Below are 27,939 nucleotides of genomic sequence, written 5' to 3' on the forward strand. Positions count from 1 at the left end.
AAGCTGAGGATTGTGAAAACAAACGCTTGTTCCGCACTCAGCCCAAAGGCGGCGCTATAAAGACTTGGCTGGGCTGACCGGGAAGGCGGATGATCAATTTAAGTCTCTCCGCGGCCACTTCCTGGGTTGCCGCAGGGAGTAAAGTTTTCTGACCGTTTAAGTTTCGCTTTTACCTTCGACTTAGCGTTGCGGAGAGCAGACGCAGCCAAAGGACTGGGAAGGAGAGCCTGTTCGTCGTGGGTTCCACGCGGGCAAGTATAGCTTATTTCGAGAAAGAGAGAAACTCAATTTTCCCCAAGGTTCGATTCCCACCTCCATGCCGACTTCTCTCTGCTTAGGCAATTTCCTGGTAGACGAGGGGCCTTTTTCAAATCTTTGTGCTTAAGCTCTCCTCATTGTGCTTTAATTCGCTGTTAACATTTTGGGACCCGGAGTCGCTCGTAGGAATCTTCAAAAAGTGATGGACTTGCACTCTTTGTTTCCTTCCACCCACCATACACTTAATCGTTTCGAGGGTTGCTATTTTTGCTTTTAAAACTAATGGTGAAAGTAGCACCGGTTGGAGTTCTACCTGCCTGATTAGTTTCATGCAGTTCTTCGGTCGGCATCAAATCTCCATTCCAGTAAAAAAAAACAATTCGTGTTTCTTTTCCATGCTACAAAACCGCGATCTGGGAAATTTCTGCTTGGCATGGAGCTAGGAAAATGGGGATTAAGTGCAGTTAGTTCTGTATTTCAGTTTTCTGTGTTAAGATGCTTGGGACCAGCTCTTCAAGCATGCTGTTATGGTTGTATTGATCTGATAAGCTTACCCATGATTAACTAATGAATTCATGATTCATTCAGCTGATTAGAATTGCACAACGTGAAAAACTATAGGGTATATAGGGTATATAGTTATAGTTATATCTATTTTATTAACTGAAGCATTCTTGCCTATTTTTCTGATAGAAAAAAAAACTTGATAAAGATCACCTAATGAGATCATCCAGGATACATGTTCAAGGTTACTGGTTAAAATGAAAGAAAAAGAACTTGGAAGCAGAACTGAAACAAAAAGATTTTCTGTATGAAAGAGAAAAAGACACCACCACCACCCTTTGGATGGTGTCCAGTTAGTTACGGAATCATGATGGGTTTTCTCTTGTCACAGTCTTCTAATCAGAGCCACCTGGTGGCAAAATCCAAAACATGCTGCCTTTTATTTAGTAGCTGTAGGGCAATACATAAGATAAGAATCTGGGAGACTTGCCTCTGCTGTTTTAGTACTTTGCAACTATCCCATTAAGAAATAAGAGAGAAGCTGGGATAATGCAGAGGTTTTTAGGGTAGATGTTTCTTTCCAAATGGATAAGGATACTGTAAAGGTAGGCAGGATATACCTCTTCTGTTTGTAGAGGCAGAATAACTCCCAGGTGGGGCATATATAATAATAATAATAAAGTTGGAAGGGACCTTGGAGGTCATCAGGTCGAATCCCCTGCTCAGGCAAGTAACCCTATACCAAATGGCTGTCCAGTTCCTTAAAAATTTCCAGTGTTGGAGCATTCACCACTTCTGGAGGCAGGTTGTTCCACTGGTTAATTGTTCTTACTGTCAAGAAGTTTCTCCTTAGTTCTAGGTTACTTCTCTCTTTGGTTAGTTTCCATCCATTGCTTCTTGTCCTGCCTTCAGGCGCTTTGGAAAATAGCTTGACTCCCTCTTCTTTGTGGCAGCCCCTGAGATATTGGAACACTGCTATCATGTCCTACCTTGTCCTTCTCTTCATTAAACTAGACATACCCAATTCCAGCAATCGTTCCTTATCTAGTGCAAGGATCCTGAACCACAGACCACTACTGGGCTGTGGTCTATTCGCAATCGGGCCACGGGCTGGTGCATTTGCATTTGAGCTCCCTATGCATGCGTGCCGACCTTGCATGGCCCGGTTCCCCTCTTCCCCTTCCGGGCCGCCAAACCACAAAAGTTGGGGACCACTAGTCTAGTAGACTTTTGTCTTATAGAGGTATGACTAGAATTATTCAAGAATCTGCAGTTATCCCAGTGATATATCCTAATCTCCATATTGTCAATGGAGATTCTTAATCATCCAGGTCATGGTTGTCTCAAAGGTGTTTTTCAAAACTGGTCTTTCTAGTTTTTTTTCCTTGAAAATGTTTTGCTTCTCATCCAAGAAACTTCTGACTGAATTTATATTATTTGCAGTCTAATCATTACCACTGCTCTCCAAGATTGTTGAGGCCACTTGGGAGTTTATTTGTACCCTCAGGATCACCTGAATCAGAGTGCAAATGGATGTGGAACCTTCTTGATACTGCTGAAAGGACTGTGTTGTGGACAGGAGATAGGTAGTGTCCTATTCATCACCCTTTGTTGAGAGAGGACTGTACAATTTTAACGTAGATGGCCTCTTTGACCCCTCTTTCAAACCAATGACCCTCTGTCCAGAATGTGAACTTTGTTGTCTGACACACCTATTGATTGGGAAACAAAACGACCACTTCACAAATGCATGGCACAACACAGGAGAACAAACCCATCAGGACAAGATTCAGCATCCATCTGCATTTAAAAGACAAAGCAGATTTCACATTCTGGACAGAAAGGGCCACTTGTTTGAAAGAGGGGTCAAAGAGACCATCTGTATATTAAAATTGAACAGCCCTCTCTCAACCACCTATCTCATGTCTAAAACACAGTCCTTTCAACAATCCCAAGAAGGTTCCACACCCATTTGTACTCTGATTAAGGTGATAAACCCCCAAGTGGTCTCAACAACTCGGGTGACTGCAAAGAATATAAATCCTTCCATTCCCCACCATTTAGTCAGAAATGAAGAAGCTTCTTGGATGAGAAGCAAAATGTTTTCAAGGGAAAGTCCAGTTGCCTTTTAAAAAGCACCCTTGGAATAATACCCATATTGTTTGCAAAATGTTTCTCTGTTTTTAACACTTAGAAAGTCTTGTGAACCTCTGAAAAGCTTGGAGTTAGATTCAGTGGGCTTCACTGTGCAGAGTAAATAACTGGGTTGGATGTTGTTTTTCTTCTTGGTACAGTCAACAATATGTTATTGTATTTGTGGATCATATACACTTCATTAGGTGATATATAGTCTCCTCAGTACAGAGGTTTTCCCTAGTATAACGTGAAGTTAAAGTGAAAGATATTTGCAATAATGTTGGAATAGCCTTGGAACATTTTTGCATAGTTATGACAGCCATGCCACATATCAGCTGGGATCATTGTACTTAACTCTGTTTTTATTTTTGAACATATAAATTCCTGGGTGTTACAGGCATCTTCAATTTGTGGGAGTAGTTCAAAAAGTACAGGTAGTCTTCAACCTAAAACCATTCGTTTAGTGACCATTTGGCGTTACAGCAGCACTAAAAAAAGTGAATTATGACTCTTTTTCACATCACCGTTGAAATATCCCCACGGTCATGTGGGTCAAAGTTCATACGCTTGGCAAGCGGCATGCATTTACAATATTTATAGTGTCCCGGGCCCATGTGATCAGCTTTTGTGACCTTCTGACAAGCAAAGTCAATGGGGAAGCTAGATTCCCTTAACAACTGTATTACTACTAGCTGCAGTGATCTTACATTTAACAACTGTGACAAGAAAGGTCATAAAATGGAGCAAAATTCACTTAACAACTGTCTTGCTTAGGAATGGAAATTTTGGGCTCAATTGTGGTAAGTCGATCCTAGATCCTAGATCTACTAAGGATATATGAAAGAAATAGCTCTGTTCTATGTTTCTTTAACTGAGCTTAGAACAATGTAAGATAAATAAATTAAAATATAAATATCCAGGACATAAAGCTAGAGAGCAATCTAAATTAAGTAAAATAGTATTAAATCTGTGTAATTATTTCACCTGATTTATTAAAAGAAACTCAAATGGGATCATCTGAGTTGCGATGAAAATTGGAAAAGAAATTCTTGTAACTTGTATTTATGTATTGTAGATTTTTCTTTCTCAATGCTGTCCACTATGAATACAGTGACTGATAGTTGTTTATTATTCAGATAATTTAGTGTTTTTCAAAGTTGGCAACTTTTAAGATGTATGGACTTTTAACTCTGATAATTTCACAGCCAACAATTTGGACTTCAATCCACACATCTTAAATTTGCCAACTTTGAAAAACACTGTGGTAAACCAGTAGCCCCCAACCTTTTGGGCACCAGGGACCAGATCCATGGAGAGAGGTTTTCCACAGACTGGAAGGGGCATGATTTCGCGCGCTGCCTACATCCTGTGGGTGGGGCTTTGTTTGCACGGACCCATTTCTGGCATGCAGCGGCCTGGGGCTGGTCCACGGACCAGGTGTTGGGAATTCCTGTGGTAACAATGTTTAAATCAGCTTATATCTTGCAAGTTTCAATATTGTTATTTTTAGATAACTAACGAAGTAAAAAAATTTGTCTTACTGAAAAAATATACAAGAAGTTTGTTCAGAAAAACTAATACTATTATTTGTTTAAATGGACATCCATTTGTAAATTGCTTTTTTTAATGATTTCTTTGTATGATATTCTGGAAAAAAAACTTGCTAAACATCATGCTATCTAAAATGATAATAATTGTAAGAATATTGATTGCAGATCTAAATATTGGCAGAAGATTCTGTTTCTGTGTTACCACTGATGGCTGAAAATACTATAAATGATTATGTGGATGCAAAACCTTCAAGAACTGATCGGTTATCCATCTTTGCAAAGTAAGAAAATTAATTTTTAAATTAGAAATCTTAATTTGTATAAAATAGGTATACAAAAAGTTATGATTACAGTTCATCTGTGGCAAACAATGTGAACAAATAATGCTGTGACACAGGAATGTTTATGATCTTTTGATATATTCACAGAAAAATCACTTTCAATTTTTTATGACTTTTTTTGTAAATTAAAACAGTTGGGAATATTTACTTCAATTAGTCATTTGTGCAAATATTTTAAAGTATATTCATATGATTATGGGGTCCAAATGGTAACTTACTCTGAAGAGTTTTGATAGTTTACTATTATATTTTCATAATATAGTCTACTAGAGGTCTCTAACCTTTTTGGTTTGGCGGCCCGGAAAGGGAGGCAGGCAAATGGGCCGTGCACAAGTACATGCGCAAATGGGGCTGTGCGAGTGCTACAAATGGGGTGGTGCTAGCACCGGCAGGATGCCTGAGGTTGCACTAGTGGCGGTAGAATGTTTAGGGGCGGTAGTGCTGGCAGGATGGTCAGGGCGGCACTAGTGCCAATAGGACACTCAGGAGTGACGCTAGCACCAGCAGGATGCTCGGGGTGGAGCTAGCACAAGTGTGGGAAGTGAATGCACACACACATGCACGGGAACTGGCCATCCCTTCATACAGTCCGTAGCCAAAAGGCCACAGCCAATAGGTTGGGGACCCCTGGTCTACTATTTCTGCTACTGAAAGTCATGCTTGATTGAACAAAAGGTTAGCAACAAAAGTTAGGGATTTGGCATTCAATAGATGTGAAGCATGAAACATTTTAACACTGAATCAATCCATCTTCCCTTTGAAATAAAACATTTGACATTCAAAAGTTTGATTTTTGCAGACTCCATGAAAATCTCTACTTAGAGAGAAATGTTTATTACCATCCCCAATTATTTTATTTATGTGTTTTATATGACCAGTCACCTCAAACATTTAAGGAAATAGACTGGATTTTAAATTGTCACTGGATTTCTGTTTTGAAAATTTTATTAACAGGGATGAAGAATTGTTTTATGTCCCTATTTAATGTTTTTAGATAGTGGTTTTAAAATGCTTTCTAACAGGATTTTATGATACTGACTATAAGCTGTCCTGGAAAAAATGTTTATTCTAAAAAACTGATTATAAATTCTTAAATTTTTGAGTAAAATTGATTTACTTTTTTGGCAGGCATAGCATATGAAACCTTTTATTTTACTTTTTTTATTATGTTTATTACACAATAGTCCAAGTCTTGTCTTTAAGATGGGCTTATAGTAGTATAGTGGAATATCAAACTAGGGTTTCATGAGGGAGGTTTCAGAAGAGCCTAAGGCCAAAGAAAAATTCACTTGTGCATAGCCAATTGTCTATCCCCTCTTTGGATCTTGATCATAGGTTCTAGCAGTTTTCTATTTTGCAATCTGAAAGAGTTGAAAGCCAATAAAGGTTTCAGCTTCTCATTCTGCAACATCTGTGCTTATAAAACTTGATGATCTAAACCAGGGCTTTTCAACCAGTGGTACGGGTACCACCTGTGGTACATTGGCACCTGGCAGGTGGTACACGACTATCCTAGAAAAGTAGCGGGGGAGGGGAATGAGCTGAACAGGTGGCAGCCCCGCACTAGCCTGAACGAGAGATGGCTGGAGCTGCAGGGCTGTCAGGACTCAGAGGAAGTGCCAGGATCAGCGCCAGGCTCCAGCTGGAGCTCGGCGCTGATCCTGGCGCTTCTGCTGAGCCCAGAAGAAGTGCCGATCAGCTGAAATGTTGCAGCATCTCCAGGGTCTTGTGATTTACATTCAGATGCTTGGCAACTGATTCATATTTATGATGGTCACAGTGTCCCAGGGTCATGTGAAATGACCAAAACCTGCTGCAACCACCCAGCAGACAGGGGGAATAAAAACCAAACATACCCCACCCCCACTGCCAATCCTCAACAGAAATGCTCACAACAATGAAAACCTCGGACAGGAGGAAGAGCACCACCGGGCGGGCAGGCAGGAGTCTTGCTCGGCTATGGCTTGGGGGGCACTTTTTTCAATGCCTTTGTAACTTTGAACAATCACTAAGCGAACTGTTGTAAGTCGAGGACTACCTGTACTATATCACTTTTTTCCTCCTTTTTTTGTCATCAAGTTTTTGACATCTTGCTAGGCGACTGGCGGTACTCAGATATTGCCATATCCTAAAAATGGTACAATGGTTGAAAAGGTTGAAAAGCCCTGATCTAAACAGGTGAAAGCTTTTTCAGAACTTTTTTCCTAGTCTTATACTACAGGGATGTTTACTTGGGAGGAGAGATGTTTTGAACTCAATGTTGACTCCTGGCAACTGCCTTGTCCAGTTTCCTTGGCCAGATTTCAGAAGTAATTTACCATTGCTTGCTTCCTAAGGCTGAGAGAGAGAGAGAGAGAGAGAGAGAGAGAGAGAGAGAGAGAGAGAGAGAGAGAGAGAGAGAGAGAGAGAGAGAGAGATTGTCTAAGACAGGGGTGTCAAACTCAATTTCACTGAAGGCCACATCAGCATTATGATTGTCCTCAAAGGGCCAGTTGCTGTCTCAGGCTTCTGTCCCTCAGGCTTGCCCAACAGACATCTCTCTTCTCCATCGCCTTCTCTTCCCCCCTCACTCCTCTTTCCCTCCTTTTATAACATCTCCTCTCCTCCCCCATGTGTTCACTCATTTCCCCAGTGGAGCTGAGAACCCGGGATCAGTGCACATAGCTCCAGCTGGTTGGGGCTTCTGGCGGCCTCAAAGGTGGCCAGTTGCCACATGCAGTCTGGGGGGAAGAGTCAGCTGGAGCCCCAACAGCCCCGTAGCTCCAGCTGACTCTCTCCCTCCCCCCCCCGACTGCGTGCGGTTGCCGGCCACCACTGAGGCCACCAGAAGTCCTGATCAGCTGGAGCCATGTACACTGATCCTGGAGCCTCAGCAGAGCCCCAGCAAGACCTCAACTCCAACTCACTCTCCCTCAGGCCCTGCTGCTGCTTCAACACGCACACACCTTGCTACATACTTAATCAGCTTCTCCTAATAGTCTGCTTATGAGCCAGATCTAAACACACTGGGGGGGGGGGGGAGAGATCTGGCCTGTAGGCCTTGAGGTTGACATGTCTGGTCTAAGATAACCCAGATTTCATGCCTAAAGAAGGATTATAACTCCCAATTTATCAGTTTCCAGTCTGCTGCCTTTAGTATAGGACCAAACTGGCTCTGTTTTGTTTATCGGTGCAAATCATTTAAGCAACCTGAATCTGTTCGTCAAAACAGACTGACAAAAATTAGGGATGTGTGTTTTTAGGTTGTTAAAGCTTTGTTGGGATCATACATACTGTACAATACAGCTTTCCCAACTGATAACCACCACATCATATTTAGATGTTTCAGTTTCCAGATAATAATATGGGTATGGAAGTACACTAGCAATCACAACTGGAGGGTGTAAGATTGGCTTAAGTGATTCTCTTAAGGATTATGTTATTCTTTCTAACTTAGTTTACATTTTCACACAAACAGTTTTCAATAAACTGACTTTAAGGTACATAGCTTGCATATCATATGTGTATATCCAAAAGCAAGAGAAGCATTTTTGTTGGAGAAGAAAAACAATGTTTAGTATTACAAGCACAGACAGGCACTCTGTTGCTAATAAATAGAGAGTACTTTGTCCCATGTATGGGGCATTACACTTTTTTTGTTTCCATTGCTAAAACATGGCTTAACAACATAAGAGATGAGGGATGTGAAGAAAAGAGAAGTGGAGTATGTTTTTGTCTGTTTCTGATAAGAATGTCTCTAGTGAGAGACACGTATTCAAGTGAGATAAAATTCAGTTGGAAGCCTATCCTCATTCCTTCCATTTGAACATTTCACAAAAGCAGATTTCTCTATGCAAGATATGGCTTGTAGCAAGGATGGGAAAGGTGATTAGAAGCTTGGGTGGGCATGTTTGTTGCACCTGTCTTTGTTTCCTTAAATCACAGAAGCCTCTTGCCAGAATCACACCTGAGCCTGACAACTGAACAATTACTGACAGCTGAGTGTACGCACAATTATGTGCTCTCCGAATTACATTTTCCCTTTCAGATCACTTCACAAAACATTGTTAAAACCTTACTTCAGTACAGATTATAAAAAATTATAAAAAAAAATTTAAAAAAATATTTAAATCTAATCAATTGGTCTTAAGCCCGATTCTTTCTTTTTTTTAAATGAAAAAAATATCAGACAGGCCATTCATTTAAAAAAAAAATTAAAAGGATAAAAAAGTGCATGGTTTGCCCACAAGGTGGCAGGCCAATGTAATTTTAAATAAGAAACTTATTGTTCTGTCAAATGTGCAGTTCACCAATATATGTTACTCTAGAATCTCATCTGATGAAATATGCTAAAGGAATATGACAAATGTACAAATAGGTTTAGGGCAAATTTACACATACATCAGATTTTTGTGTGTCAGTTCTCTAAATTCATGTTCATATATCATACACATATATGTATGTTCACTAGTTTTGCTATTTTGAAATAGATAAATAATTTATGCATAATTCTGTTGGGTGCTCATTCTATTTGATGGGAAACCAGGAGACTGAATTCTAGTTCTGCCTTAGGTGTGAAAGTTGATTGGGTGATTTTGGTTACTCTCATTCCAACTCACCTAACAGGATTGAGGTTCTTGGTAAAATAGGAGAAATGAGTATTATGTTATGTCCACTGCCTTAAATTACTTATCAAGTAATAATAGCAGGATAAAAATCTAACAAAATACAAATACTCAGAAAAAATAAATAACAAAAATTAGGGGGCGGAAATTCTTAAAGGAGCTTTTTTTTTCTCTTTACCCCTAGCATTTATTTTTATTTTTCTTTTTTAAAAAATTAGAAAAGATGGTGGAAGGTTTATATCACATTTCTTAGTATTTTTGTTTCAATTTGCACATAAAATTGTTTGAAAATGCAACAAATATAAATGAAGTAAAACATCCAAAATTTAATCTTTAACTACAGATGGTCACATCCAAAAATTAAATTATTTCATCTTCATTAAAGCTAATCTAGATTTGTGAGTTAATTCTTACATTTTGTGTTGGTTTTACCATTTTGTTACTTCAGGTGTTAAGGAAAAGGCCTAAACTGTTGCACCCTGTGATATTTACATCACCATATTATTTTGCTGGAATATTTATTTTCTCTACACTTGATTATATGAGTTCTCGTTTACCTCTTTCAATCAAATTCATGTGTCTGTTGTAGTTAATTAGTTTAATTATTTTTCAATTGAGGTTGAGGTTTGTAAGTAAATATATCAGAAAAATGTAATGAGTGTAACATTTTCACAGGGCAGAAGGACGTAAATATATTTAATAAGGACGTGAATGAATTAAAAATATTTTTACAAGTAATTTCCTTGAGAACCTCTTTCCCATCTGTAAGAATATAATGCTAAATGGCCATCTTAGGATTCCATCCCATTTTGATGTTTAATTGTCATTATTCTATAATTTTGAAATTTTAACCCTAATTTTTAATTTCTAATGATAACTTTTATACATTGTTTATTGATTATATTATATTGTACACTCCTCTTTGAGGGAGCTGGGTGTTTAGAAATAGGATAAATAAACAAACAAACAAATGTATAGTATTGCTTTAAATGCAGTGGAAAGGTTTTCTCCCCCTTTGAATTAGTAAATTGTGAGAGTGAATATTCAAAGCTGGATCTTGGCTTTAATGGATATCTTCCTGCTTGAATGTGCAGTGTGTTGCACCTGCCTTTTGTATGCATTCCTGCATTCTGTACTATAACAACACTGCAATAATAAAATAACATTGATGCAAGTACCTCTTTTCTGCCTTTCAGCTAGAGCAGAAGAGGCTTACATGACCTAAGCTACGTGTTAGGCCATAGTAATGGCCCTTTCAATAGCCTTATAGAAAAATCCAGCGTGACCTATTGCTGACACAGACAAATTGTTGAGTCTGTGAACACATTGTAGTTTGTTTCAGTTTCTGGTGTTGTGTGAGCATGATGAGATGCTCGCATTATTAGAAAAGATAATAATTATCCCTCAGCATAAGGTGGACATATTTTTCAGATGCAGAAGAGTGTACCACTTGATGAAGAACCAAGGTACCGTTCTTTCTTTTTCCTATTCATTCAAGGGAATGAATTAAAATTTGAAAATTAAAATGAATTAAAATTTGAAAAATCATTTTATAATAGATTGACCATAAAAGTGTATAGTGTAGAATCATACATTTGTTAGAGGAATTAAAGAATTAACATGTGTAAAATAAAGCAGTAGCCAGGATGTGTCTGATGTTACGTTTTGTATTTGTAACATGCATAGATAATAAAAAAAGGCTGTAAATTAGATAAAACCCATTTTGTGAAGTAACAAATTGTGGTTTTTTATGATAATTGCATAATTGTTTAAGGAGGAAACAATAGTTCACTGTAATCAGTAATAGAAATATTACATAGATGATATATCTTTCCTTAAACTTGCATTTGTATTTCTATTTGTAGGCTCTAGGCTTATTATTGATTTCTAGAAGACAATGAAACTTTGTTTCTGTCTTAAGCAATTGAGCTGACCATAAATTAAAAAAAATCTCATTAAATCAGTGATCTTCCATTATTATCGAGGCAGTTAATTATTTGCTTTCTCAGAGAAATACAGGAATTTCCAAAACATGTGGAATGTACATTGCAGATTTATTTCCTTAATGTCCTGCCAAACATTTCTCATAAAATTTGGGTAATTTCCGGTAATCTGAGTCTAGACCGATATGGTTCTAAACATACTGTTACTTTAAAATAGGTGAAGAAAGTAAGGTAACATGTAGATCTTGACTAATCCCTGAGTTTTTAATAACACCTATTAGATAAAATGTAACTTCAAATATTCCTGAATACCAAATTGGTGAGGTCTGCTTGTTGGATAAGATCCTGTTTGTCCTAGTCCTTTGCCAAAAGACTAACAGGGAGACTATAACTAGGTATATCCTAGAAACCTTGAGTTGAAATGGACCATTAGGATATTAGGAAATGAAACTCATCTTTACCAAGTACTGTAGTTATCTAGCCTCTTGCACTAAACTCATTAATGAAAACCTATTATCTGTCTTGGCAGTTGATTACATTGTTGAATTGTTACTCTTTTTTTTCCTATCACTCAATTGGAATATATCTTCATGTGTTATAATTCCATTGTTCAATTGCTTAAACACATTTTATTATGGCGATGAGACCAATATTATTAAAGAGTACATATTTTATGGTGAAGAGATCAATATTAAAGAGTATACATAAGGAACAAAATAAGGATAAATGTAGTTAAATTAAAGATAAAGGAATAAAATCTGCATTAGTCGATGACTATGTTCAACACTGAGCAAGTGTTAACCTTCAAAGGTAACAAACTAGCAAAAATTATGGTGAACATTTATCTTTGTTAATAGCTAAAATATATACTGTAGAAGTCATCAGTGGAGAGAATAAGATTACAGTCATGTAAGACTTATTTTCCAGTTTTCTGATAATCTTCATTGCCTCAGGAAGTAGACAGGGTTTTTAGGGCTCTGAGCTCAGCCATGTGCTCTTTAGATCTACAGCCCTTCAGGCTGGTTAAAGCGCCCTGGGGATGTTGTATGAGTAGCTTTAGTAAAGCATAATTCTTAAGTGAAGGGATTGTTCCTTTACCTCTAAAGGAGGCTTTGGTTTTCCAACTCCTCAGTAAGCCATCACTGGACTCCACTATATTGTGAGTAATGCACTCTTATTTTTACAAGCCATTTTAATTATATGTGTTTTAATTTCATTAGACAGATGGGTAGTTAGTGGATTGTTTGGAGATCATTTGCATTCTTTTCACAATAACATTTAGTTCTATTTCCACAGAAAAAAGAAGAATGAATGGGAAGGTCAACCAGAGGATTCTTCTGGTAACCAATATCGAATTATTATCCCTACGTTCCAATATAATATAGCCTTTAAGAAGCTTGGTAAATGCATTATTATAAACAATAAGAACTTTGCAAAAGATACAGGTACTCCTTTATTCTTCTACTTGCACACTAATTTCTTGTGATAACTTTTAAAAAGATGTGTAAACTTTTTAAAGTGAATACTTTTAATAAGTGATATTTCACAGTGTGCTGATATTAAGTGACTTCTTGTTTTAGTACAAACCTGACCTTGGTTAAAATAATGTATAAGTAGACCTCACTTAACAACAGCAATTGGGGGTGTAATTTCTGTCGCTTAACAATGCGGTAGTAAGATGTGAGGTCACGTACCACATCGTTTAACAACAGCAGTTCCTATTTGTTATTTAGAATTGTGGCTCATTAAGTGAGAACTTCCTTGTGACTTTCTGCCTGCTTCCAAAAAGCAAGCACTTCAAGGATAACACCGACAGGAAGTCACAAGTACTAGATGGCTTGCAAGTAGTCTGGCAGGCAGATAAGTGACTGCTGGGTGGAGCTGCGGCCAGGTGCAGAAGGGTATATAGTGACTGGCACAGTGCCAGTCAAGATAGGTGTAGACTATGTGGTACAAGCAATATATTTATTTGTTTGTTTGTTTTTGGAGAGTTTATGTGGCCACCCACTCTCTTTCAATGACTCTGGGCGACTTACAAAAAATAAAAAACCATATACAAATAGTAGAAACAAACCCCCCCCCCCCACACACACACAAACACACATACACACACATCTGCTGAAACAAGCCACTTGAACTCACTCCAGGTTTCCCAGACCCATTGGCAAAACCAGGGCCTTGTGAAAGAATGTCAAAGTCTAACCTCCATGAGAATGGAAAGGAAGGTAACCAGCACACAAAGGACCCTTCTTCTGAGTCCCACAAGATGTACTTCCTTAAGAGGGGGGGAACTGCAACATTCCTTGCCTCCTCACAGTGATCGGTTAGCTGGATGTACTGGTAGAGACAATCCTTTAGATAACCTCGTCCCAAGCTGTTTTGGGCTTTAAAAGTGACAGCCAGCATCTTGAATTATACCCAGAACAAATCTATAGCTAGATGCTGTGGATAGGCATGTACTACGGGATATAGGATCCTCAGGACCTTTACTTCATTGCCAGATTCCTTAGAGAAAAAAATGTTGCGTGCCACTGTAACTTCAAATGCTCACTGATTTGTTGTTGTTAACCAAGGACTATTAGTATTGGAACGTAAACTTTTTTTAATAAAAAAAAAAATACAGTAAGCCTCACTTTTCCAGACTGGGTGAAGTTATGTAATAGTAATAGTAATAGTAGTAAAGTTGGAAGGGACCTTGGAGGTCGTCTAGTCCAACCCCCTGCTCGGGCAGGAAACCCTACACCATTTCGGACAAATGGCTGTCCAGTCTCTTCTTAAAAACTTCCAGTGTTGGAGCATTTACTGCTTCTGGAGGCAAGCTGTTCCACTGATTAATTGTTCTCACTGTCAGGAAGTTTCTCCTTAGTTCTAGGTTGCTTCTCTCCTTGATTAGTTTCCACCCGTTGCTTCTTGTCCTGCCTTCAGGTGCTTTGGAAAATAGCTTAATTCCCTCTTCTTTATGGCAGCCCCTGAGATATTGGAATACTGCTATCATGTCCCCCCGTGTCCTTCTCTTCGTTAAACTAGACATACCCAATTCTAGCAACCGTTCCTTATATGTTTTAGCCTCCAGTCCCCTAATCATCTTTGTTGCTCTTCTCTGTACTCTTTCTAGAGTCTCAACATCTTTTTTACATCGTGGTGACCAAAACTGGATGCAGTATTCCAAGTGTGGCCTTACCAAGGCATTGAAGAGTGGTATTAATACTTCACGTGATCTTGATTCTATCCCTCTGTTAATGCAGCCTAGCACTGTGTTGGCCTTTTTGGCAGCTGCAGCACACTGCTGGCTCATATTTAAGTGATTGTCTACTATGACTCCGAGGTCCCTCTCACAGTTACTACTATTGAGCATGGTGCCACCTATGCTGTACTTGTGCATTTGGTTTTTCTTGCCTAAATGTAGAACCTTGCTTTTTTCACCATTGAATTTCATTTTGTTAGTTAGTGCCCAGTGTTCAAGTCTGTCCAGATCCTTCTGTATCTGAAGCCTGTCTTCTGGAGTGTTGGCTATTCCTGCCAGCTTGGTGTCGTCTGCAAATTTGATGAGTTCCCCATCTATCCCTTCATCCAAATCGGTGATGAAGATGTTGAAGAGTACTGGGCCCAGAACAGAGCCCTGGGGCACCCCACTACACACTTCCCTCCATATAGATGCAGTTCCATTGAGGACCACTCGCTGAGTACGGCCGGTCAGCCAGCTACGGATCCATCTGGTGGTGGTTCTGTCTACCCCACATTTTTCTATCTTGTCAAGTAGTAGGTTGTGATCTACTTTATCAAATGCCTTACTGAAGTCCAAGTAAATTATGTCCACAGCATTCCTCTGATCCACTAATTTTGTCACTTGGTCAAAGAATGCAATAAGATTTGTCTGGCATGATCTATTTTTGACAAACCCATGTTGGCTTTTAGTAATGACTTTGTTTGCCTCTAGGTGTTCGTTGATTCATTGTTTGATTATCTTTTCCAGGATCTTCCCAGGTATTGAGGTCAGGCTGATAGGTCTGTAATTTCCTGGATCCATTTTTTTTCCTTTTTTGAGGATGGGAACTACATCAGCTCTTTTCCAGTCCTCTGGTAGTTCCCCTGTGTTCCAGGATCTTTGAAAAATATAGTTCAGTGGCTCCGATATCACATCTGCCAGTTCCTTGTCTTATCAAAAAACAAATCTTTTGTTGTTGTTGTTGTTATTGTTAGTTCAAATTCAAATTGTCTGCTAAATCCAAAATTTACCAAGCCAGAGTTTAACTGTAATCCACTCTATTCATTGTGGATTTTAGAATTCTTGTTTTGCCTCCGCCAAGCTGTTAAATAGGCTATAACGAATTAATTGGGGGAGGGGGGAGAAAGATACCATTAATACCTGTATGACTTTGTTGTAGCCATCTTAACAGTCAGATGACTGTAGCCCAGCATGATAGTTATAATTAAAACTAATTTTTTGTTTACAAAAATCTTTGGTTTTGAAAAGTTGTTCTAAATATCAAGTAGCTCTTTTGGAGGAGTTTTTATTTTTTGATCATAAATTTAGTTCTTAGTTTGCCTCTATTTTTTTAAAAGGAGGGTTTTGTTCTTCTGTTTGTTTCCTTGCATTTTAAAGAAATTCTTATTTAAATATTATGTTTAGTCTCAATTACCATGCAAGCATAATTGTAGTTGGTGGCTCATTCCCTTTCAATGCAGTTACTTGCCACTATAGAAAAGTAAAAATAGCATACTTTGAGCTTCAGCAAATATTAGACAAATGATTATGTGGAAATTATGCACAGCTATAGGTTATAAAACTGCTTATATAAAATATTATTTCACACAGCTGGTTGTGACATTCATTTGTTTTGGCTTAGGGATGTGTATACGAAATGGTACTGACAAGGATGCTGGTGACTTGCAAAAATGTTTTCGGGACATTGGTTTTGATGTTTCCATCTATAATGATCTCAGCTGTAAGAAAATGAGGGAAATCCTTGGTGAAGGTACTGATTTTTTTTTTGTAACTTAACTACAGTGGGGCAAAAAAGTATTTAGACAGCCACCAATTGTGCAAGTTCTCCCACTTAAAAAGATGAGAGAGGCCTGTAATTGTCTTCATAGACCTCAGCTATGAGAGACAAAATGAGAAAACAAATCCAGACAATCACATTGTCTGATTTGGAAAGAATTTATTTGCAAATTATGGTGGAAAATAAGTATGTGGTCAATATCAAAAGTTCATCTCAATACTTTGTTATATATCCTTTGTTGGCAATGACAGAGGTCAAACATTTTCTGTAAGTCTTCACAAGGTTGGCACACACTGTTGCTGGTATGTTGGCCCATTCCTCCATGCAGATCTCCTCTAGAGCAGTGATGTTTTGGGGCTGTCGCTGGGCAACACGGACTTCCAACTCCCTCCAAAGGTTTTCTATGGGGTTGAGTTCTGGAGACTGGCTAAGCCACTCCAGGACCTTGAAATGCTTCTTACGAAGCCACTCCTTCGTTGCCCGGGTGATGTGTTTGGGATCATTGTCATGCTGAAAGACCCAGCCACGTTTCATCTTCAATGCCCTTGCTGATGAAAGGAGGTTTACACTCAAAATCTCACGATACATGGCCCCATTCATTCTTTCCTGTACACCGATCAGTCATCCTGGTCCCTTTGCAGAGAAACAGCCCCAAAGCATGATGTTGCCACCCCCATGCTTCACAGTAGGTATGGTGTTCTTTGGATGCAACTCAGCATTCTCTCTCCTCCAAACACGATGAGTTGTGTTTCTACCAAACAGTTCTACTTTGGTTTCATCTTACCATAGGACATTCTCCCAGTCCTCTTCTGGATCATCCAAATGCTCTCTAGCAAACTTCAGACGGGCTCGGACATGTACTGGCTTAAGCAGGGGGATATGTCTGGCACTGCAGGATCTGAGTCCCTGGCGGCATAGTGTGTTACTGATGGTTGCCTTTGTTACGTTGGTCCCAGCTCTCTGCAGGTCATTCACTAGGTCCCCCTGTGTGGTTCTGGGATTTTTGCTCACCGTTCTTGTGATCATGTTGACCCCACGGGGTGAGATCTTGCATGGAGCCCCAGATCGAGGGAGATTATCAGTAGTCTTGTATGTCTTCCATTTTCTAATTATTGCTCCCACAGTTGATTTCTTCACACCAAGCTGCTTGCCTATTGCAGATTCAGTCTTCCCAGCCTGGTGCAGGTCTACAATTTTGTTTCTGGTGTCCTTCAACAGCTCTTTGGTCTTCACATAGTGGAGTTTGGAGTGTGACTGTTTGAGGTTGTGGACAGGTGTCTTTTATAGTGATAACAAGTTCAAACAGGTGCCATTAATACAGGTAATGAGTGGAGGACAGAGGAGCCTCTTAAAGAAGAAGTTACAGGTCTGTGAGAGCCAGAAATCTTGCTTGTTTGTAGGTGACCACATACTTATTTTCCACCATAATTTGCAAATAAATTCTTTCCAAATCAGACAATGTGATTGTCTGGATTTGTTTTCTCATTTTGTCTCTCATAGTTGAGGTCTACCTATGATGACAATTACAGGCCTCTCTCATCTTTTTAAGTGGGAGAACGTGCACAATTGGTGGCTGACTAAATACTTTTTTGCCCCACTGTATTATCTTGAAATCTAGTTGGACAACTTTTTCTAAGTTGATGCCAAGCTGATAACTACTTAAAAATGCATAACCAGATGTCTGGGAATTCCTGAAATTGTAGGCTCAACACATTGTCACAGGTTGAGAGAAAGAATAATAAATCACATATCAATTCTCTGGAGCTTTATGATCCTCAAATTGTATACCAATTTTAGCACTTGTAATTTTTAAGATTATTTATTGTTAAAACTATGTTCCTGTTTTCATGCACAGAATCTCAGAGTGGTTTATAAAACCAAATACTCTTTAAATTAAAACCAGTACTTTAAAAATCGTAAGCTTCAAGCAGCAGGAAGACAAAAGACCTAGTTGGAAAAATGCCCTTTTTAGTTGATATTACTAAGTAGAGCTGAGTGACATGTTCGTTTAATGATGGGAGATGTGGTTGATTTGTAGTTGCCAATGAAGATCACAGTGATGCTGCTTGTTTTTCCTGCATATTATTAAGCCATGGAGATGAAGGCCGCATCTACGGCACAGATGCATTCATGGCAATCAAAGATTTGACAGCACTTTTCAGAGGAGACAAATGCCAAAGTCTAATTGGAAAACCCAAACTGTTCTTTATTCAGGTAAGAAGATGTTTGCTAATTTTAGTTCTTAAAGGATGGAATGTTTATCAAAACAAAACAAAGCTAGAAATAGCCTGGCATACCCATATATTTCAAAACACCACCAAAACTGCAAGTAAAAAGGGTCCAAAATTCAAGTATCATATAACTACATTTGTGATCTTTGAAGAAAATATGGGCTGTCTTCATCATTTCTTGAAAAGTCTAAATCTTTCTCTTTTTGTACTGCACATGCCATAGCAGGTCACAACTTGATTGTTCTCCTTTTACCCTTTTACCCTTTTGTGGGATGCGGTGGCCCATTGTTCTATAATACTTCATTCTTCAGTGTAGGAAAACGACACTAAGCATAGCTGGGCTGAGATTACTTTTGTTGACATATATGAGGTCTAATCCTATCAATGTGAATTTTGCTAGATGGCCCAGTACAAAGCTAGATTGACTTTGAATATAAGGAAGCTTCATATCTCAAGCACAGTTGTCAAATCTGTGCAGCTTTATCTCTCCAGACCTTCTCTTCTCGTTGTTTACCTTGTGACTAAAAAGCAAGGGTTTTTTCTTCGTTATTCTGTCTTTTGGATAGACCAGGGGCAAATATATCTCCCCAAACTAGGTATGAGTATAATTTTGGATGCTTTATGAATAATAAATCTTATGCCCACTAGCTACAGCTTGACCGTTTACGCATAGTCTAGTAAATGAAATGCAGCTGGAACATTTATGCTGCAGCCCTCAGACTTAAAGCATTTTTGATGGAACTCTTTGCTGCTTATCAGTAGTAGAAGTCATTAATGTGCACTTCAGTGGTTATCCTGGTCGAATTCATTAATGTACAGTATTTAATTTTACAAAGTGCAAGTACTTCTTCAGTCACCAAATGAATCTGCTAGAGAACTATCATAAAATGTTATGATTTTTTGTTTACCATGTGCCATTTATACATACGCAAATTATGCCTTACTGTTTAATATTATGGTTTCAGGCATGCCGAGGTTCTGAATTTGATAATGGGATTCAGACAGATTCAGGTTCTTCAAATGACACCCTGGAAATGGATGCCAATCCAAGATACAAGATTCCAGTTGAGGCAGATTTTTTGTATGCATATTCCACTGTGCCAGGTACATTTGGGGGGGGGGGAGTAACAATTTGATATAGGATGAGTCAGGCATAAAGTGTGACAGAAAATGTAGGCATTTGAAAAGTGATTATTTGAGTAAAGGCTATTTTGGGGGGAAGCATATTTTCTTTACAGTGAATTCTAGTGATGACTAAGCATCTGGCAGGTATTAGATGATGCATGCTAAAACAGTAATGGGAGATCATTATCTAATTGGGGCTAGTTTGTTATCTCACAACTATATAAATAGGAAAATTAGTCTATCAGCAGTTCTGTAAAACAAACATGCCTGTTCGTAGATTTGTGCAGTCCCAGGCACATACACGTGTGAGTGAAAGAGATAATGGTGGGTAGTGAAAAGTGCTCTGTTGCAAATTTCTCAATTCCTCCTTAACTCCAACACCTATTTTTTCCTGGTGTCCTGGATCTTCTATTCAAGTCCAGCAAAATGCACACCTTCTTCACCAAGCTGCTGGCAAGTACAGGAACCCCATCCATTCTCATTTCAGTAGAGCTGCATACCTCTACCAAATAGAATTCATGTAGTTCTCAACTTACAATGCTAAGTTTCCATTGCTGATTCACGACTGTTCAGCGAGTCAGCAGATGGTCATGAGAACAAGGACTGGTCATAAATCACTTTTTCTATTGCCATCATAACTTCAAATGGTTGTTACTGTATTTCCCCAAAAATAAGATTGGGTCTTATATTAATTTTTGCTCCAACAGACCCATTAGGGCTTATTTTCAGGTGATGTCTTATTTTTTTGATCACAAGGTCCATGGCTGGATCTGGCCCATGATAGGTCTATATCTGGCCTGCAGAGCTGCCCCAGAGATGATGAGGGACCGGCCCCTGTCATCCAGAACCGGCTCTGCCGGGTGCCCTCCTAGCACACATACAGGAGGCAGCAAGTGCACGGGAGCCAACAATGTCTCTCAGTAGCCACAGCCCGCTGGCCCTCTGCCTCCACCTGCTGTTTGGAGGGCCAGGCTGGCAGTCATAGCACTCAGATTCACCTGTGCATGCACAGGCTGTGCAGCCCCAGAGTGCGCAGGCCAAGGGGCTGGCGGGTTGCGGCAGCTACCAGACACTGTCAGCTCCCGTGCATTGGTCACTTTCTGTGTTGCAGCGGATGTGCGGTACTGACAATCTTAACTGGAGCTTATTTTCGAGGTAGGGCTTATATTAAGAATATCCTAAAAATCATGCTAGAGCTTATTTTCTGGCTGAGTCTTATTTTCGGGGAAACACAGTAGATGAATGGTCATAAGTCAAGAACTACCTGGAATAAAAAAATAAATTGAGGGTTGCTATGATTGATTAGTATAACTTCATCAATGGTCTAGCAAGTGTCCTTCATAAACTCAGAAGCATGTTCAAAGGCAGAAGTCCCCAATCCCCAGTCCATGGACCAGTATTGGGCTGCAGCATGCCAGCAGCCAGGCCGCATAAACAAGAAAGCCCGATCCGCGAGATGCAGGCAGCACACAAAACCACACACCTTCCTGTCCACAGAAAAACCTTTCTCCACGGAAATGGTACTTGGTGCCCAAAAGGTTGAGAACCTCTGTTCTAAGAAACCATCTCATACACAAGTGCAAATTCTGTTTTTGGTTAACATGGCTCGTACCCATTAATTGAATTATTTTTAAGTATTGATTTTCTCTTAAGTTATAAAAATGCTGATATTTTTATCATATTGTAACAATCTATTCCACAAGTTAATTGTCATATATCATGAAATATGAATATCATGACATTAAAAATCATGATATTCATCATACAAGAAAAACAATGTCTCTTTCAAAATATCTTTCATATCTTAACCTTCCCATTCTTTATTTTAGAAAATGTTCCAACCTATTCAAAATTCCTAAATTCCTTTTCTATGAGATATATATCCCAGAGACACTTTATTTCCCACAGTCGTAAGGTTTTATTACATATAGAGGGAATATAATTTTTCCTTGTTCTTTGCTTTTTATTTATTTATTTAATAAATTTATAAGCCGGTGATATACAATATCATAAATATTTTAGAATAAGGCAAAAGAAAACAGAAACTTATAACAGACACAATGCAGAGCATCAGGGAAGAAAATACTATAAATAACAATGTCCAATATCAGTGTCCATAAGAAGTCACAAAACACTGTAGCAGGGCCTACTGTAACTCCAGTTTTAACACTTTTCTAATAGATGGATCAGAAGCATGCAGACTTTGTTCCAAACAGCAGGAGGGGGGGGTAGAAAAGTCAAAGATCTGAATGTCATGTCCCAAGATGATAGTGTTGAATGGGATACGGAACATACCAGTCCCACTGAATCTATGCAGCAAAAGGTGATTTCACATGTATGCGCTATGAAACATGTACAGATAGTCACTGCAACCAATTACCACTTTGCACTTATGACTTGCAGGTTTGTAAAGCAAAGGAAAGTCGAAGTAAAATCACAAGCATAATTGTAGTTTCAATTAGTGACCATTTTACATAACAACTGAGTTGCCAGTCCAAATTATGGTCTGTAAATGAGCGCTCACTGTACAAACCAGAAGGTTGAAAGACACTTGGAATCAATATTTCTGCCTTCCAGTTTAGTATTATTCTGCATATGGATTGTTGGATTAGAATCTCAGTGTTTCCCAAACTTGACAATTTTAAGGCATGTGGACTGTGGAATTCTGGGAGTTGAAGTCCTCATGCCTTAAAATTGTCAAGTTTGGGAAACACTGGATTAGATAGCTAAATTTACAGTATAAATTTGCACTGTGTGTTAAATTCTGTATTTTACCCTTACTGACTTTAAAAGACATCTTAATTCTGTCATTAAAGGACATTTCCCTATTCTTTTTTCTAGGTTATTATTCCTGGAGGAATCCAGGGAAAGGCTCCTGGTTTGTGCAGTCTCTTTGCTCAGTGCTGACTGAGTATGGCAAAAATTTGGAGATCCTGCAGATTCTGACCTTGGTTAATTACAGAGTAGCAAGAAACTATGAATCTCAGTCTGATGACCCACGCTTCTGCAGGAAGAAGCAGGTTCCTTGTGTGGTATCAATGCTAACCAAAGAACTGTATTTCTGTAAATTGATGCCACCAGAACAGCACATTTAAAATACATAATGCATTATAACTTGCAATATATTTTTAATCCAAGCTTTTCCAGCAGAAGGCAGTCATAGATCTAGAGTTAAGATTGATATAAGACATTTAAAATATGCAATACCAAAATTACCTCAGTCAGTTAATATATTGATTTTCACAGTGCCACTTGTTTCTGTGTTGTTAGAGGTGCCTATTCCTTCTTTCTATTTTCACCAGAAGCAATCACAATATTTCTCTGGAGTCTTCCTTTTCCTCATAGAAATAGCTCATTTTTCCTCTATTAATTACTTTTTTAGATTCATCATTAATTTATAAGAATAATTGTATATATTTGTTAAATACTTCCATCTATAATAGGAAAAAAGTATTATCAAAGTTCATTTGATGATCAGTGATAAAATGGTTGAGAAATCATCCAAGGATGCTTGAATGCTCTTTTACATCCCAATCTACATGTAAAATCACTAGGTGAGATCCATATTTAGTCTATTATAAATCCATTATTTTGTGTGTCATTTGATTTCATTATTATTAATTTAAATTCCATAATTTCAGTGGGTCTGCTGTAAGTAAGGTCCAATCTATTCACAGTAGTTCAACTGCTAATTTCTCTGTTCTCCCTGTTCTCCTTTTTTTAGCAACCAATTCTTATAAATGTAAGATACATATAAATTTCTTATTTTTAGCCAAAATGACAAAATGCTCCTGATCCTTTTCTTAGATCAATGAACAATAAACACAATTTACAATCTATTTTACACAAAAATAATTTTGTATCAAACACATTTGGTAGTATAGTTATGTAGTGTATAAATAGAACAATATTATAGGTTGTTGATTTGTTCAATGCATTCTACAAAGCAAGTAAAAAAGAAAAGAAAATTATTTCTAAGATTCTATTTTCTTGTAATTATTTGCTACTGTTAACAAACCATATTTTGTTTTCTTTCTCTACGTATATAATCATAGTCTTTGCCCAAAAAAGTTTCTCTTGCAGTGTCTTCATCCTTGTGGTAATTGTTGGTTTCTTATTTTCTTAATATACAATCAATATTATGTAACACAATGTTTTTTATAATTTTTACAAAATGTCTGTATTGTTACTACATATTTACAATAGATTCACTTCATAGATTTGCAAATTTATTATACAATTAGAGTAGCTACTTGATAGTTTAAGGACTTTTCAAGTAACTTTTGGCCTGATATAGTTTTCATATGTACACACACAAACACATATATGCACTTATGAAAGTTCCTGAAATTTAACCTTTGGGATCAGGCATGTTGTTTTTGTTTTTGGCAGAGAAGAGAAGAACTGGGTTCTGTGATGACCTTGATGAAATGCATGACAACCAATCAAAGTAGATGCTATTTTGGGATATAGAGTGATTACAGTTCTGCATTTTTTTTTTAATCCAACGTTTTGCTAGAAAATAAAATGTAACTATGGAATAGCATTAGCAATGGATACTGCAACTAAGACATTCTCAGTGACTGATTCAATAACTTGAAGAATTCTTAGGAGTTTATCTTTCTGCTTTATGAAGGTATATTAATAAGTTATTTATCCTAGCATGGAAACAGCTATTTCCATTCACTTAAAAAGAATGTCAAATACTTTGAAATGCTTGTGTTAACTGGCAGTTAACATAGGAAACTAATATAGACAAATTCCTTAGTTTATCACCAAATATTCACAAATTCAGTAAAACAGAAATTGTCCACTGTGTTTACGTCATTTGCATAATGAATTGTGGATTTTGTAATTTCTGATTTAGTGGTTATTCAACAATAACAGACACCCTACCCAGTTGATCAATTATGGTGAGGGTATATTTTTTAAGTTATCTGTATATGATTAGTCGCATACAGCCAATCTCTATATGAGCAAAAACCATGTTTCTTTGAAAATATGTTAATGAATTCCAAGGAAAAAACTGATGGGATAAACATAGATATGCAATATGACAAATCTGCCTGTTAAGGTGTTTTTCTTTTGAGTTTTGGAAGAAGGCATATTCAGCACCTCACATCTGGAGAAATTGTTGGTATTATGCTGTATTACTATAATCAAGCTGCCATTACAATATGTGCTTCTCTAGGTTTGCTTTGTATCTTCCAAATATGTAATTTATATTTAGTGCTCAAAAAGAAAGTCATAACAATTTTCCTGGAAAAGGAATGTTGGGCAGCAGTTGGTCAACTGCTGTAGTAGTGGTCCTATATATTTGAAGGAAAACATTTGCATTAGAACATAAGTAGGACCCCTTACAGGAAAAAATTATCCTATTTGTATGATCTGAAGGTTATATACAATTAACATGATTGGGATTTGTTAATAATTTGTCATCTATCTCATCTTGCTGTGGAGTAGGCGGAGGCAAAGGGGAAATAATAGTTCAAGTATCTTTCATTAATAATAGCAATAGCACTTAGACGTATATATGGCTCCATAGCCTGCAATACTGTATTCTAATCACTGTGCCACCACAGCTCCTTCAATAAACAAAAGAGACTTCCAGGTTAGACATCGTGGCATAATGGGCGCAGGAAAATGCTCCGTTTTCCACATCAGATTTTGCTTTGCTGGCGACCCTAAAAAGGGTCTAAATTCGCCCCAGAGAGATGAAGAAAAAGAAGGGGATCGTGGAGGGGTGGCAGCCCTTCTCTTTGATCCAAAGAAGCCCTTCAAACTGGCAGAAGAAAGACGACACATTTATGTAGCCAGCCAGAAACCACTGACAACCCAAGATAAGCACTAACTAGCAATCTCAACAACACGGATGGAGGTGGGTGAGAACGATCCTCTCTTTATAATTTTAAAACTTCTTCCTGGAAAAAAGAATTCCCAAAGCAAAGAATCCCCCAGATGATGGGGAAAAGGTGAAGTTCCGCTCCGTTCTCTCAGGAAAAGAGAAGCAGTGAATAACTTTCTTGGAGGGGGGGGGGGTAATTAGAGAAAACTACAAGATTAATTTGGATTTAATATAGAGACATAGCTTTGACAAATTTGGGGACTAAAAGTATTTTTAAGACTTTCTTTTTGAAAAGATATTTAGAAAATTGGTGAAATAGGTTTGGACTTTAAAGCTGGAAGATGGGTGTTAACAACATCTAGTGGTGAACCTTGGTATTACAATTTATTATGCTTAAAAGAAAATTTGGCATGAAATCCAGACATAGATAAGGTTTTTTGTTGTTCCTGGAAACTTTCATTTTTGCAGATTGCAGCTGGAAAAAAGGGGGGAATCCTGGGCTGTTTTATCTGTATGAAGGAGACAATCATTCTAAATTGGCCATCCTGGATTACAAATATTGACTGACTTTTAGTTTCAAAAATTACCTAGAAATATTAAGAAACAGTGGGAAAGTTGCTTCTGGACTATTTCTCTTTGGAAGAAATATGGATAATCAATAAGAAAATGTAAATGGACTTCAGAAAAAATTCTTCAAGAGACAATTGTTTTAAATTATGAGGAAACTAAAAATAATTTAAATAACTTGCAAGCAAAAAATGTTCAGAAAATGGCCATAAAGAATGAACTAGCAACTCAGAAACCAGAAGAAAAAATAGAGGAAACTGACATAAAGATAGATGATTCGAAAGAAGAAACCAACAGACAGGCATAGATAAATAAAAATTTGGAAGAGCCAGATATAATATCGGAAATGGGAAAGACATTTTACTTTTTAAGACTTCAGAACATATTTGAGGACAAGGAAAAAGAATTGATAGAATGGATGACAGAGCTGTTAGAAGAAATGCTGAAAACCGGGGAACAAGAAACAAAGAAAAACTGAAGGAGAAAGAAAATGGAGACTGTTTAACAAATATAAATGGATTAAGTGTTTTTACAAAAACACTTTAATTAAATTGTCTTTTTTATTCCAAATAATATATACAGAAACAGAAGAAGAAATACTTGATGACCTAAATGCACTGACATGCAAAGTTATTTGGCAAAGGAAGAAAGCTAGAGTAAGACTGAAGAAAATAGAGGTCCTGACTAATTAGATGAGGTATTGTACCATCTAATGAATGTTTAAATATAATTAAAAGAATAGATAATTTTTAGAAATAAAAGAACCATTATAAATTAGAAGGATGTGTTTTTGTAACTAGGATAACATAATTTTTCATAAGATGGGAAATATGAAAACACAAAGAGGGTCAGTATAAGGGAAGCTTTTAGTTACCCAAATGTAATTAATTATGAGAAAAATGATAACTGATAAAAGTTATTTTGAATATTGATGAGAAATTAAAATTGAAAAAAAAGAAACGATACGGATTGAATAAGGGAACTCTGATTGTAAATACATTTGAGATATGTTTTGGCTACAGAAAATATAAACTGATTATTGACACTAACATTAGAAACGTGAGGAAGATGTTTATATTTAATTGTGTAGGTATTAATAGCAGTAAGAATTATACTTATATAATGTGGAAAAATGATTATTATTGGAAGAAGAGAGGACCAGGGAAATACTGGATGGTGTAATATTGGATATCTTGAGTGAAAATTAATATATACTGAATGATAAAGGAACCCACACACCGAGTTGTTTATTAAGTACTGATGATTGTAAAACTCAAAATTAATAAAATATTTACAAAAAAAAGGAACATGAAAAGAAAATTACACTGGGATAAGATAAAGTAGGAAATGTTGATATATGCTCCTGTTTGTTTAAGGAACCATGATAGCACAATGGTTAAAATGCAGTATAGCAGGCTAACTCTGTCCACAGCCTGGAGTTCAATCCTGACCAACACACGGTTGATTCCTTTATTTGCTGCTTTTGTTTCTTCAAGTCAATCTTGACTGGATTGGCAAACAAATCTTGGCAACATTTTCAAAAGTGATTTGTCGTTGCTTGCTTTCTAAGGCTTAAAGAAAGACACTGGCTCAGAATCACTTAGCTGGCTTTGTGCATAAGACAGAGTTGGAACTCACAGTCCCCTGTTTTTTATCCTAGCACCTTAACCACTACAACCTGGTTTCTATCCTGATACTCTAACCACTATACCAAATTGGATCCCAACTGAATTTTTACATAAAATTTACATATGATTCTTGCTGTTCCTCTTCTCCTGGCCATTTTGGTATACCATCAAGTTGTGTCTGTGCTTATTTGGGGGAGATATAAA

General features: G+C 37.6%; 1 protein-coding gene across 5 annotated transcripts; it reads left to right on the forward strand.

Moving 5' to 3' along the window:
- Window positions 1–73: 73 nt before the first annotated feature.
- Window positions 74–27,410, forward strand: CASP7 (caspase 7). 5 transcript variants are annotated; one of them, XM_039352711.1, is made up of 8 exons: window positions 74–251; window positions 4,614–4,729; window positions 10,825–10,859; window positions 12,633–12,676; window positions 16,184–16,312; window positions 18,378–18,553; window positions 19,536–19,674; window positions 22,537–27,410. In XM_039352711.1, exons 3-8 carry the CDS (start codon window positions 10,825–10,827, stop codon window positions 22,788–22,790), a joined length of 777 nt encoding a protein of 258 aa, XP_039208645.1. In that variant the 5' UTR covers window positions 74–251; window positions 4,614–4,729; the 3' UTR covers window positions 22,791–27,410. The 5 variants fall into 5 exon arrangements, with proteins under 5 accessions (XP_039208645.1, XP_039208642.1, XP_039208641.1 ...); XM_039352708.1 differs by lacking the exon at window positions 10,825–10,859 and having other exon boundaries at window positions 74–299; window positions 12,633–12,781; XM_039352707.1 differs by lacking the exon at window positions 10,825–10,859 and having other exon boundaries at window positions 12,633–12,781.
- Window positions 27,411–27,939: the final 529 nt, after the last annotated feature.

The sequence above is a fragment of the Crotalus tigris genome, unplaced genomic scaffold (genome assembly GCF_016545835.1).
Source record: "Crotalus tigris isolate CLP2741 ecotype Arizona unplaced genomic scaffold, ASM1654583v1 scf7180000018468.2839379, whole genome shotgun sequence".
Lineage (NCBI taxonomy): Eukaryota > Metazoa > Chordata > Lepidosauria > Squamata > Viperidae > Crotalus > Crotalus tigris.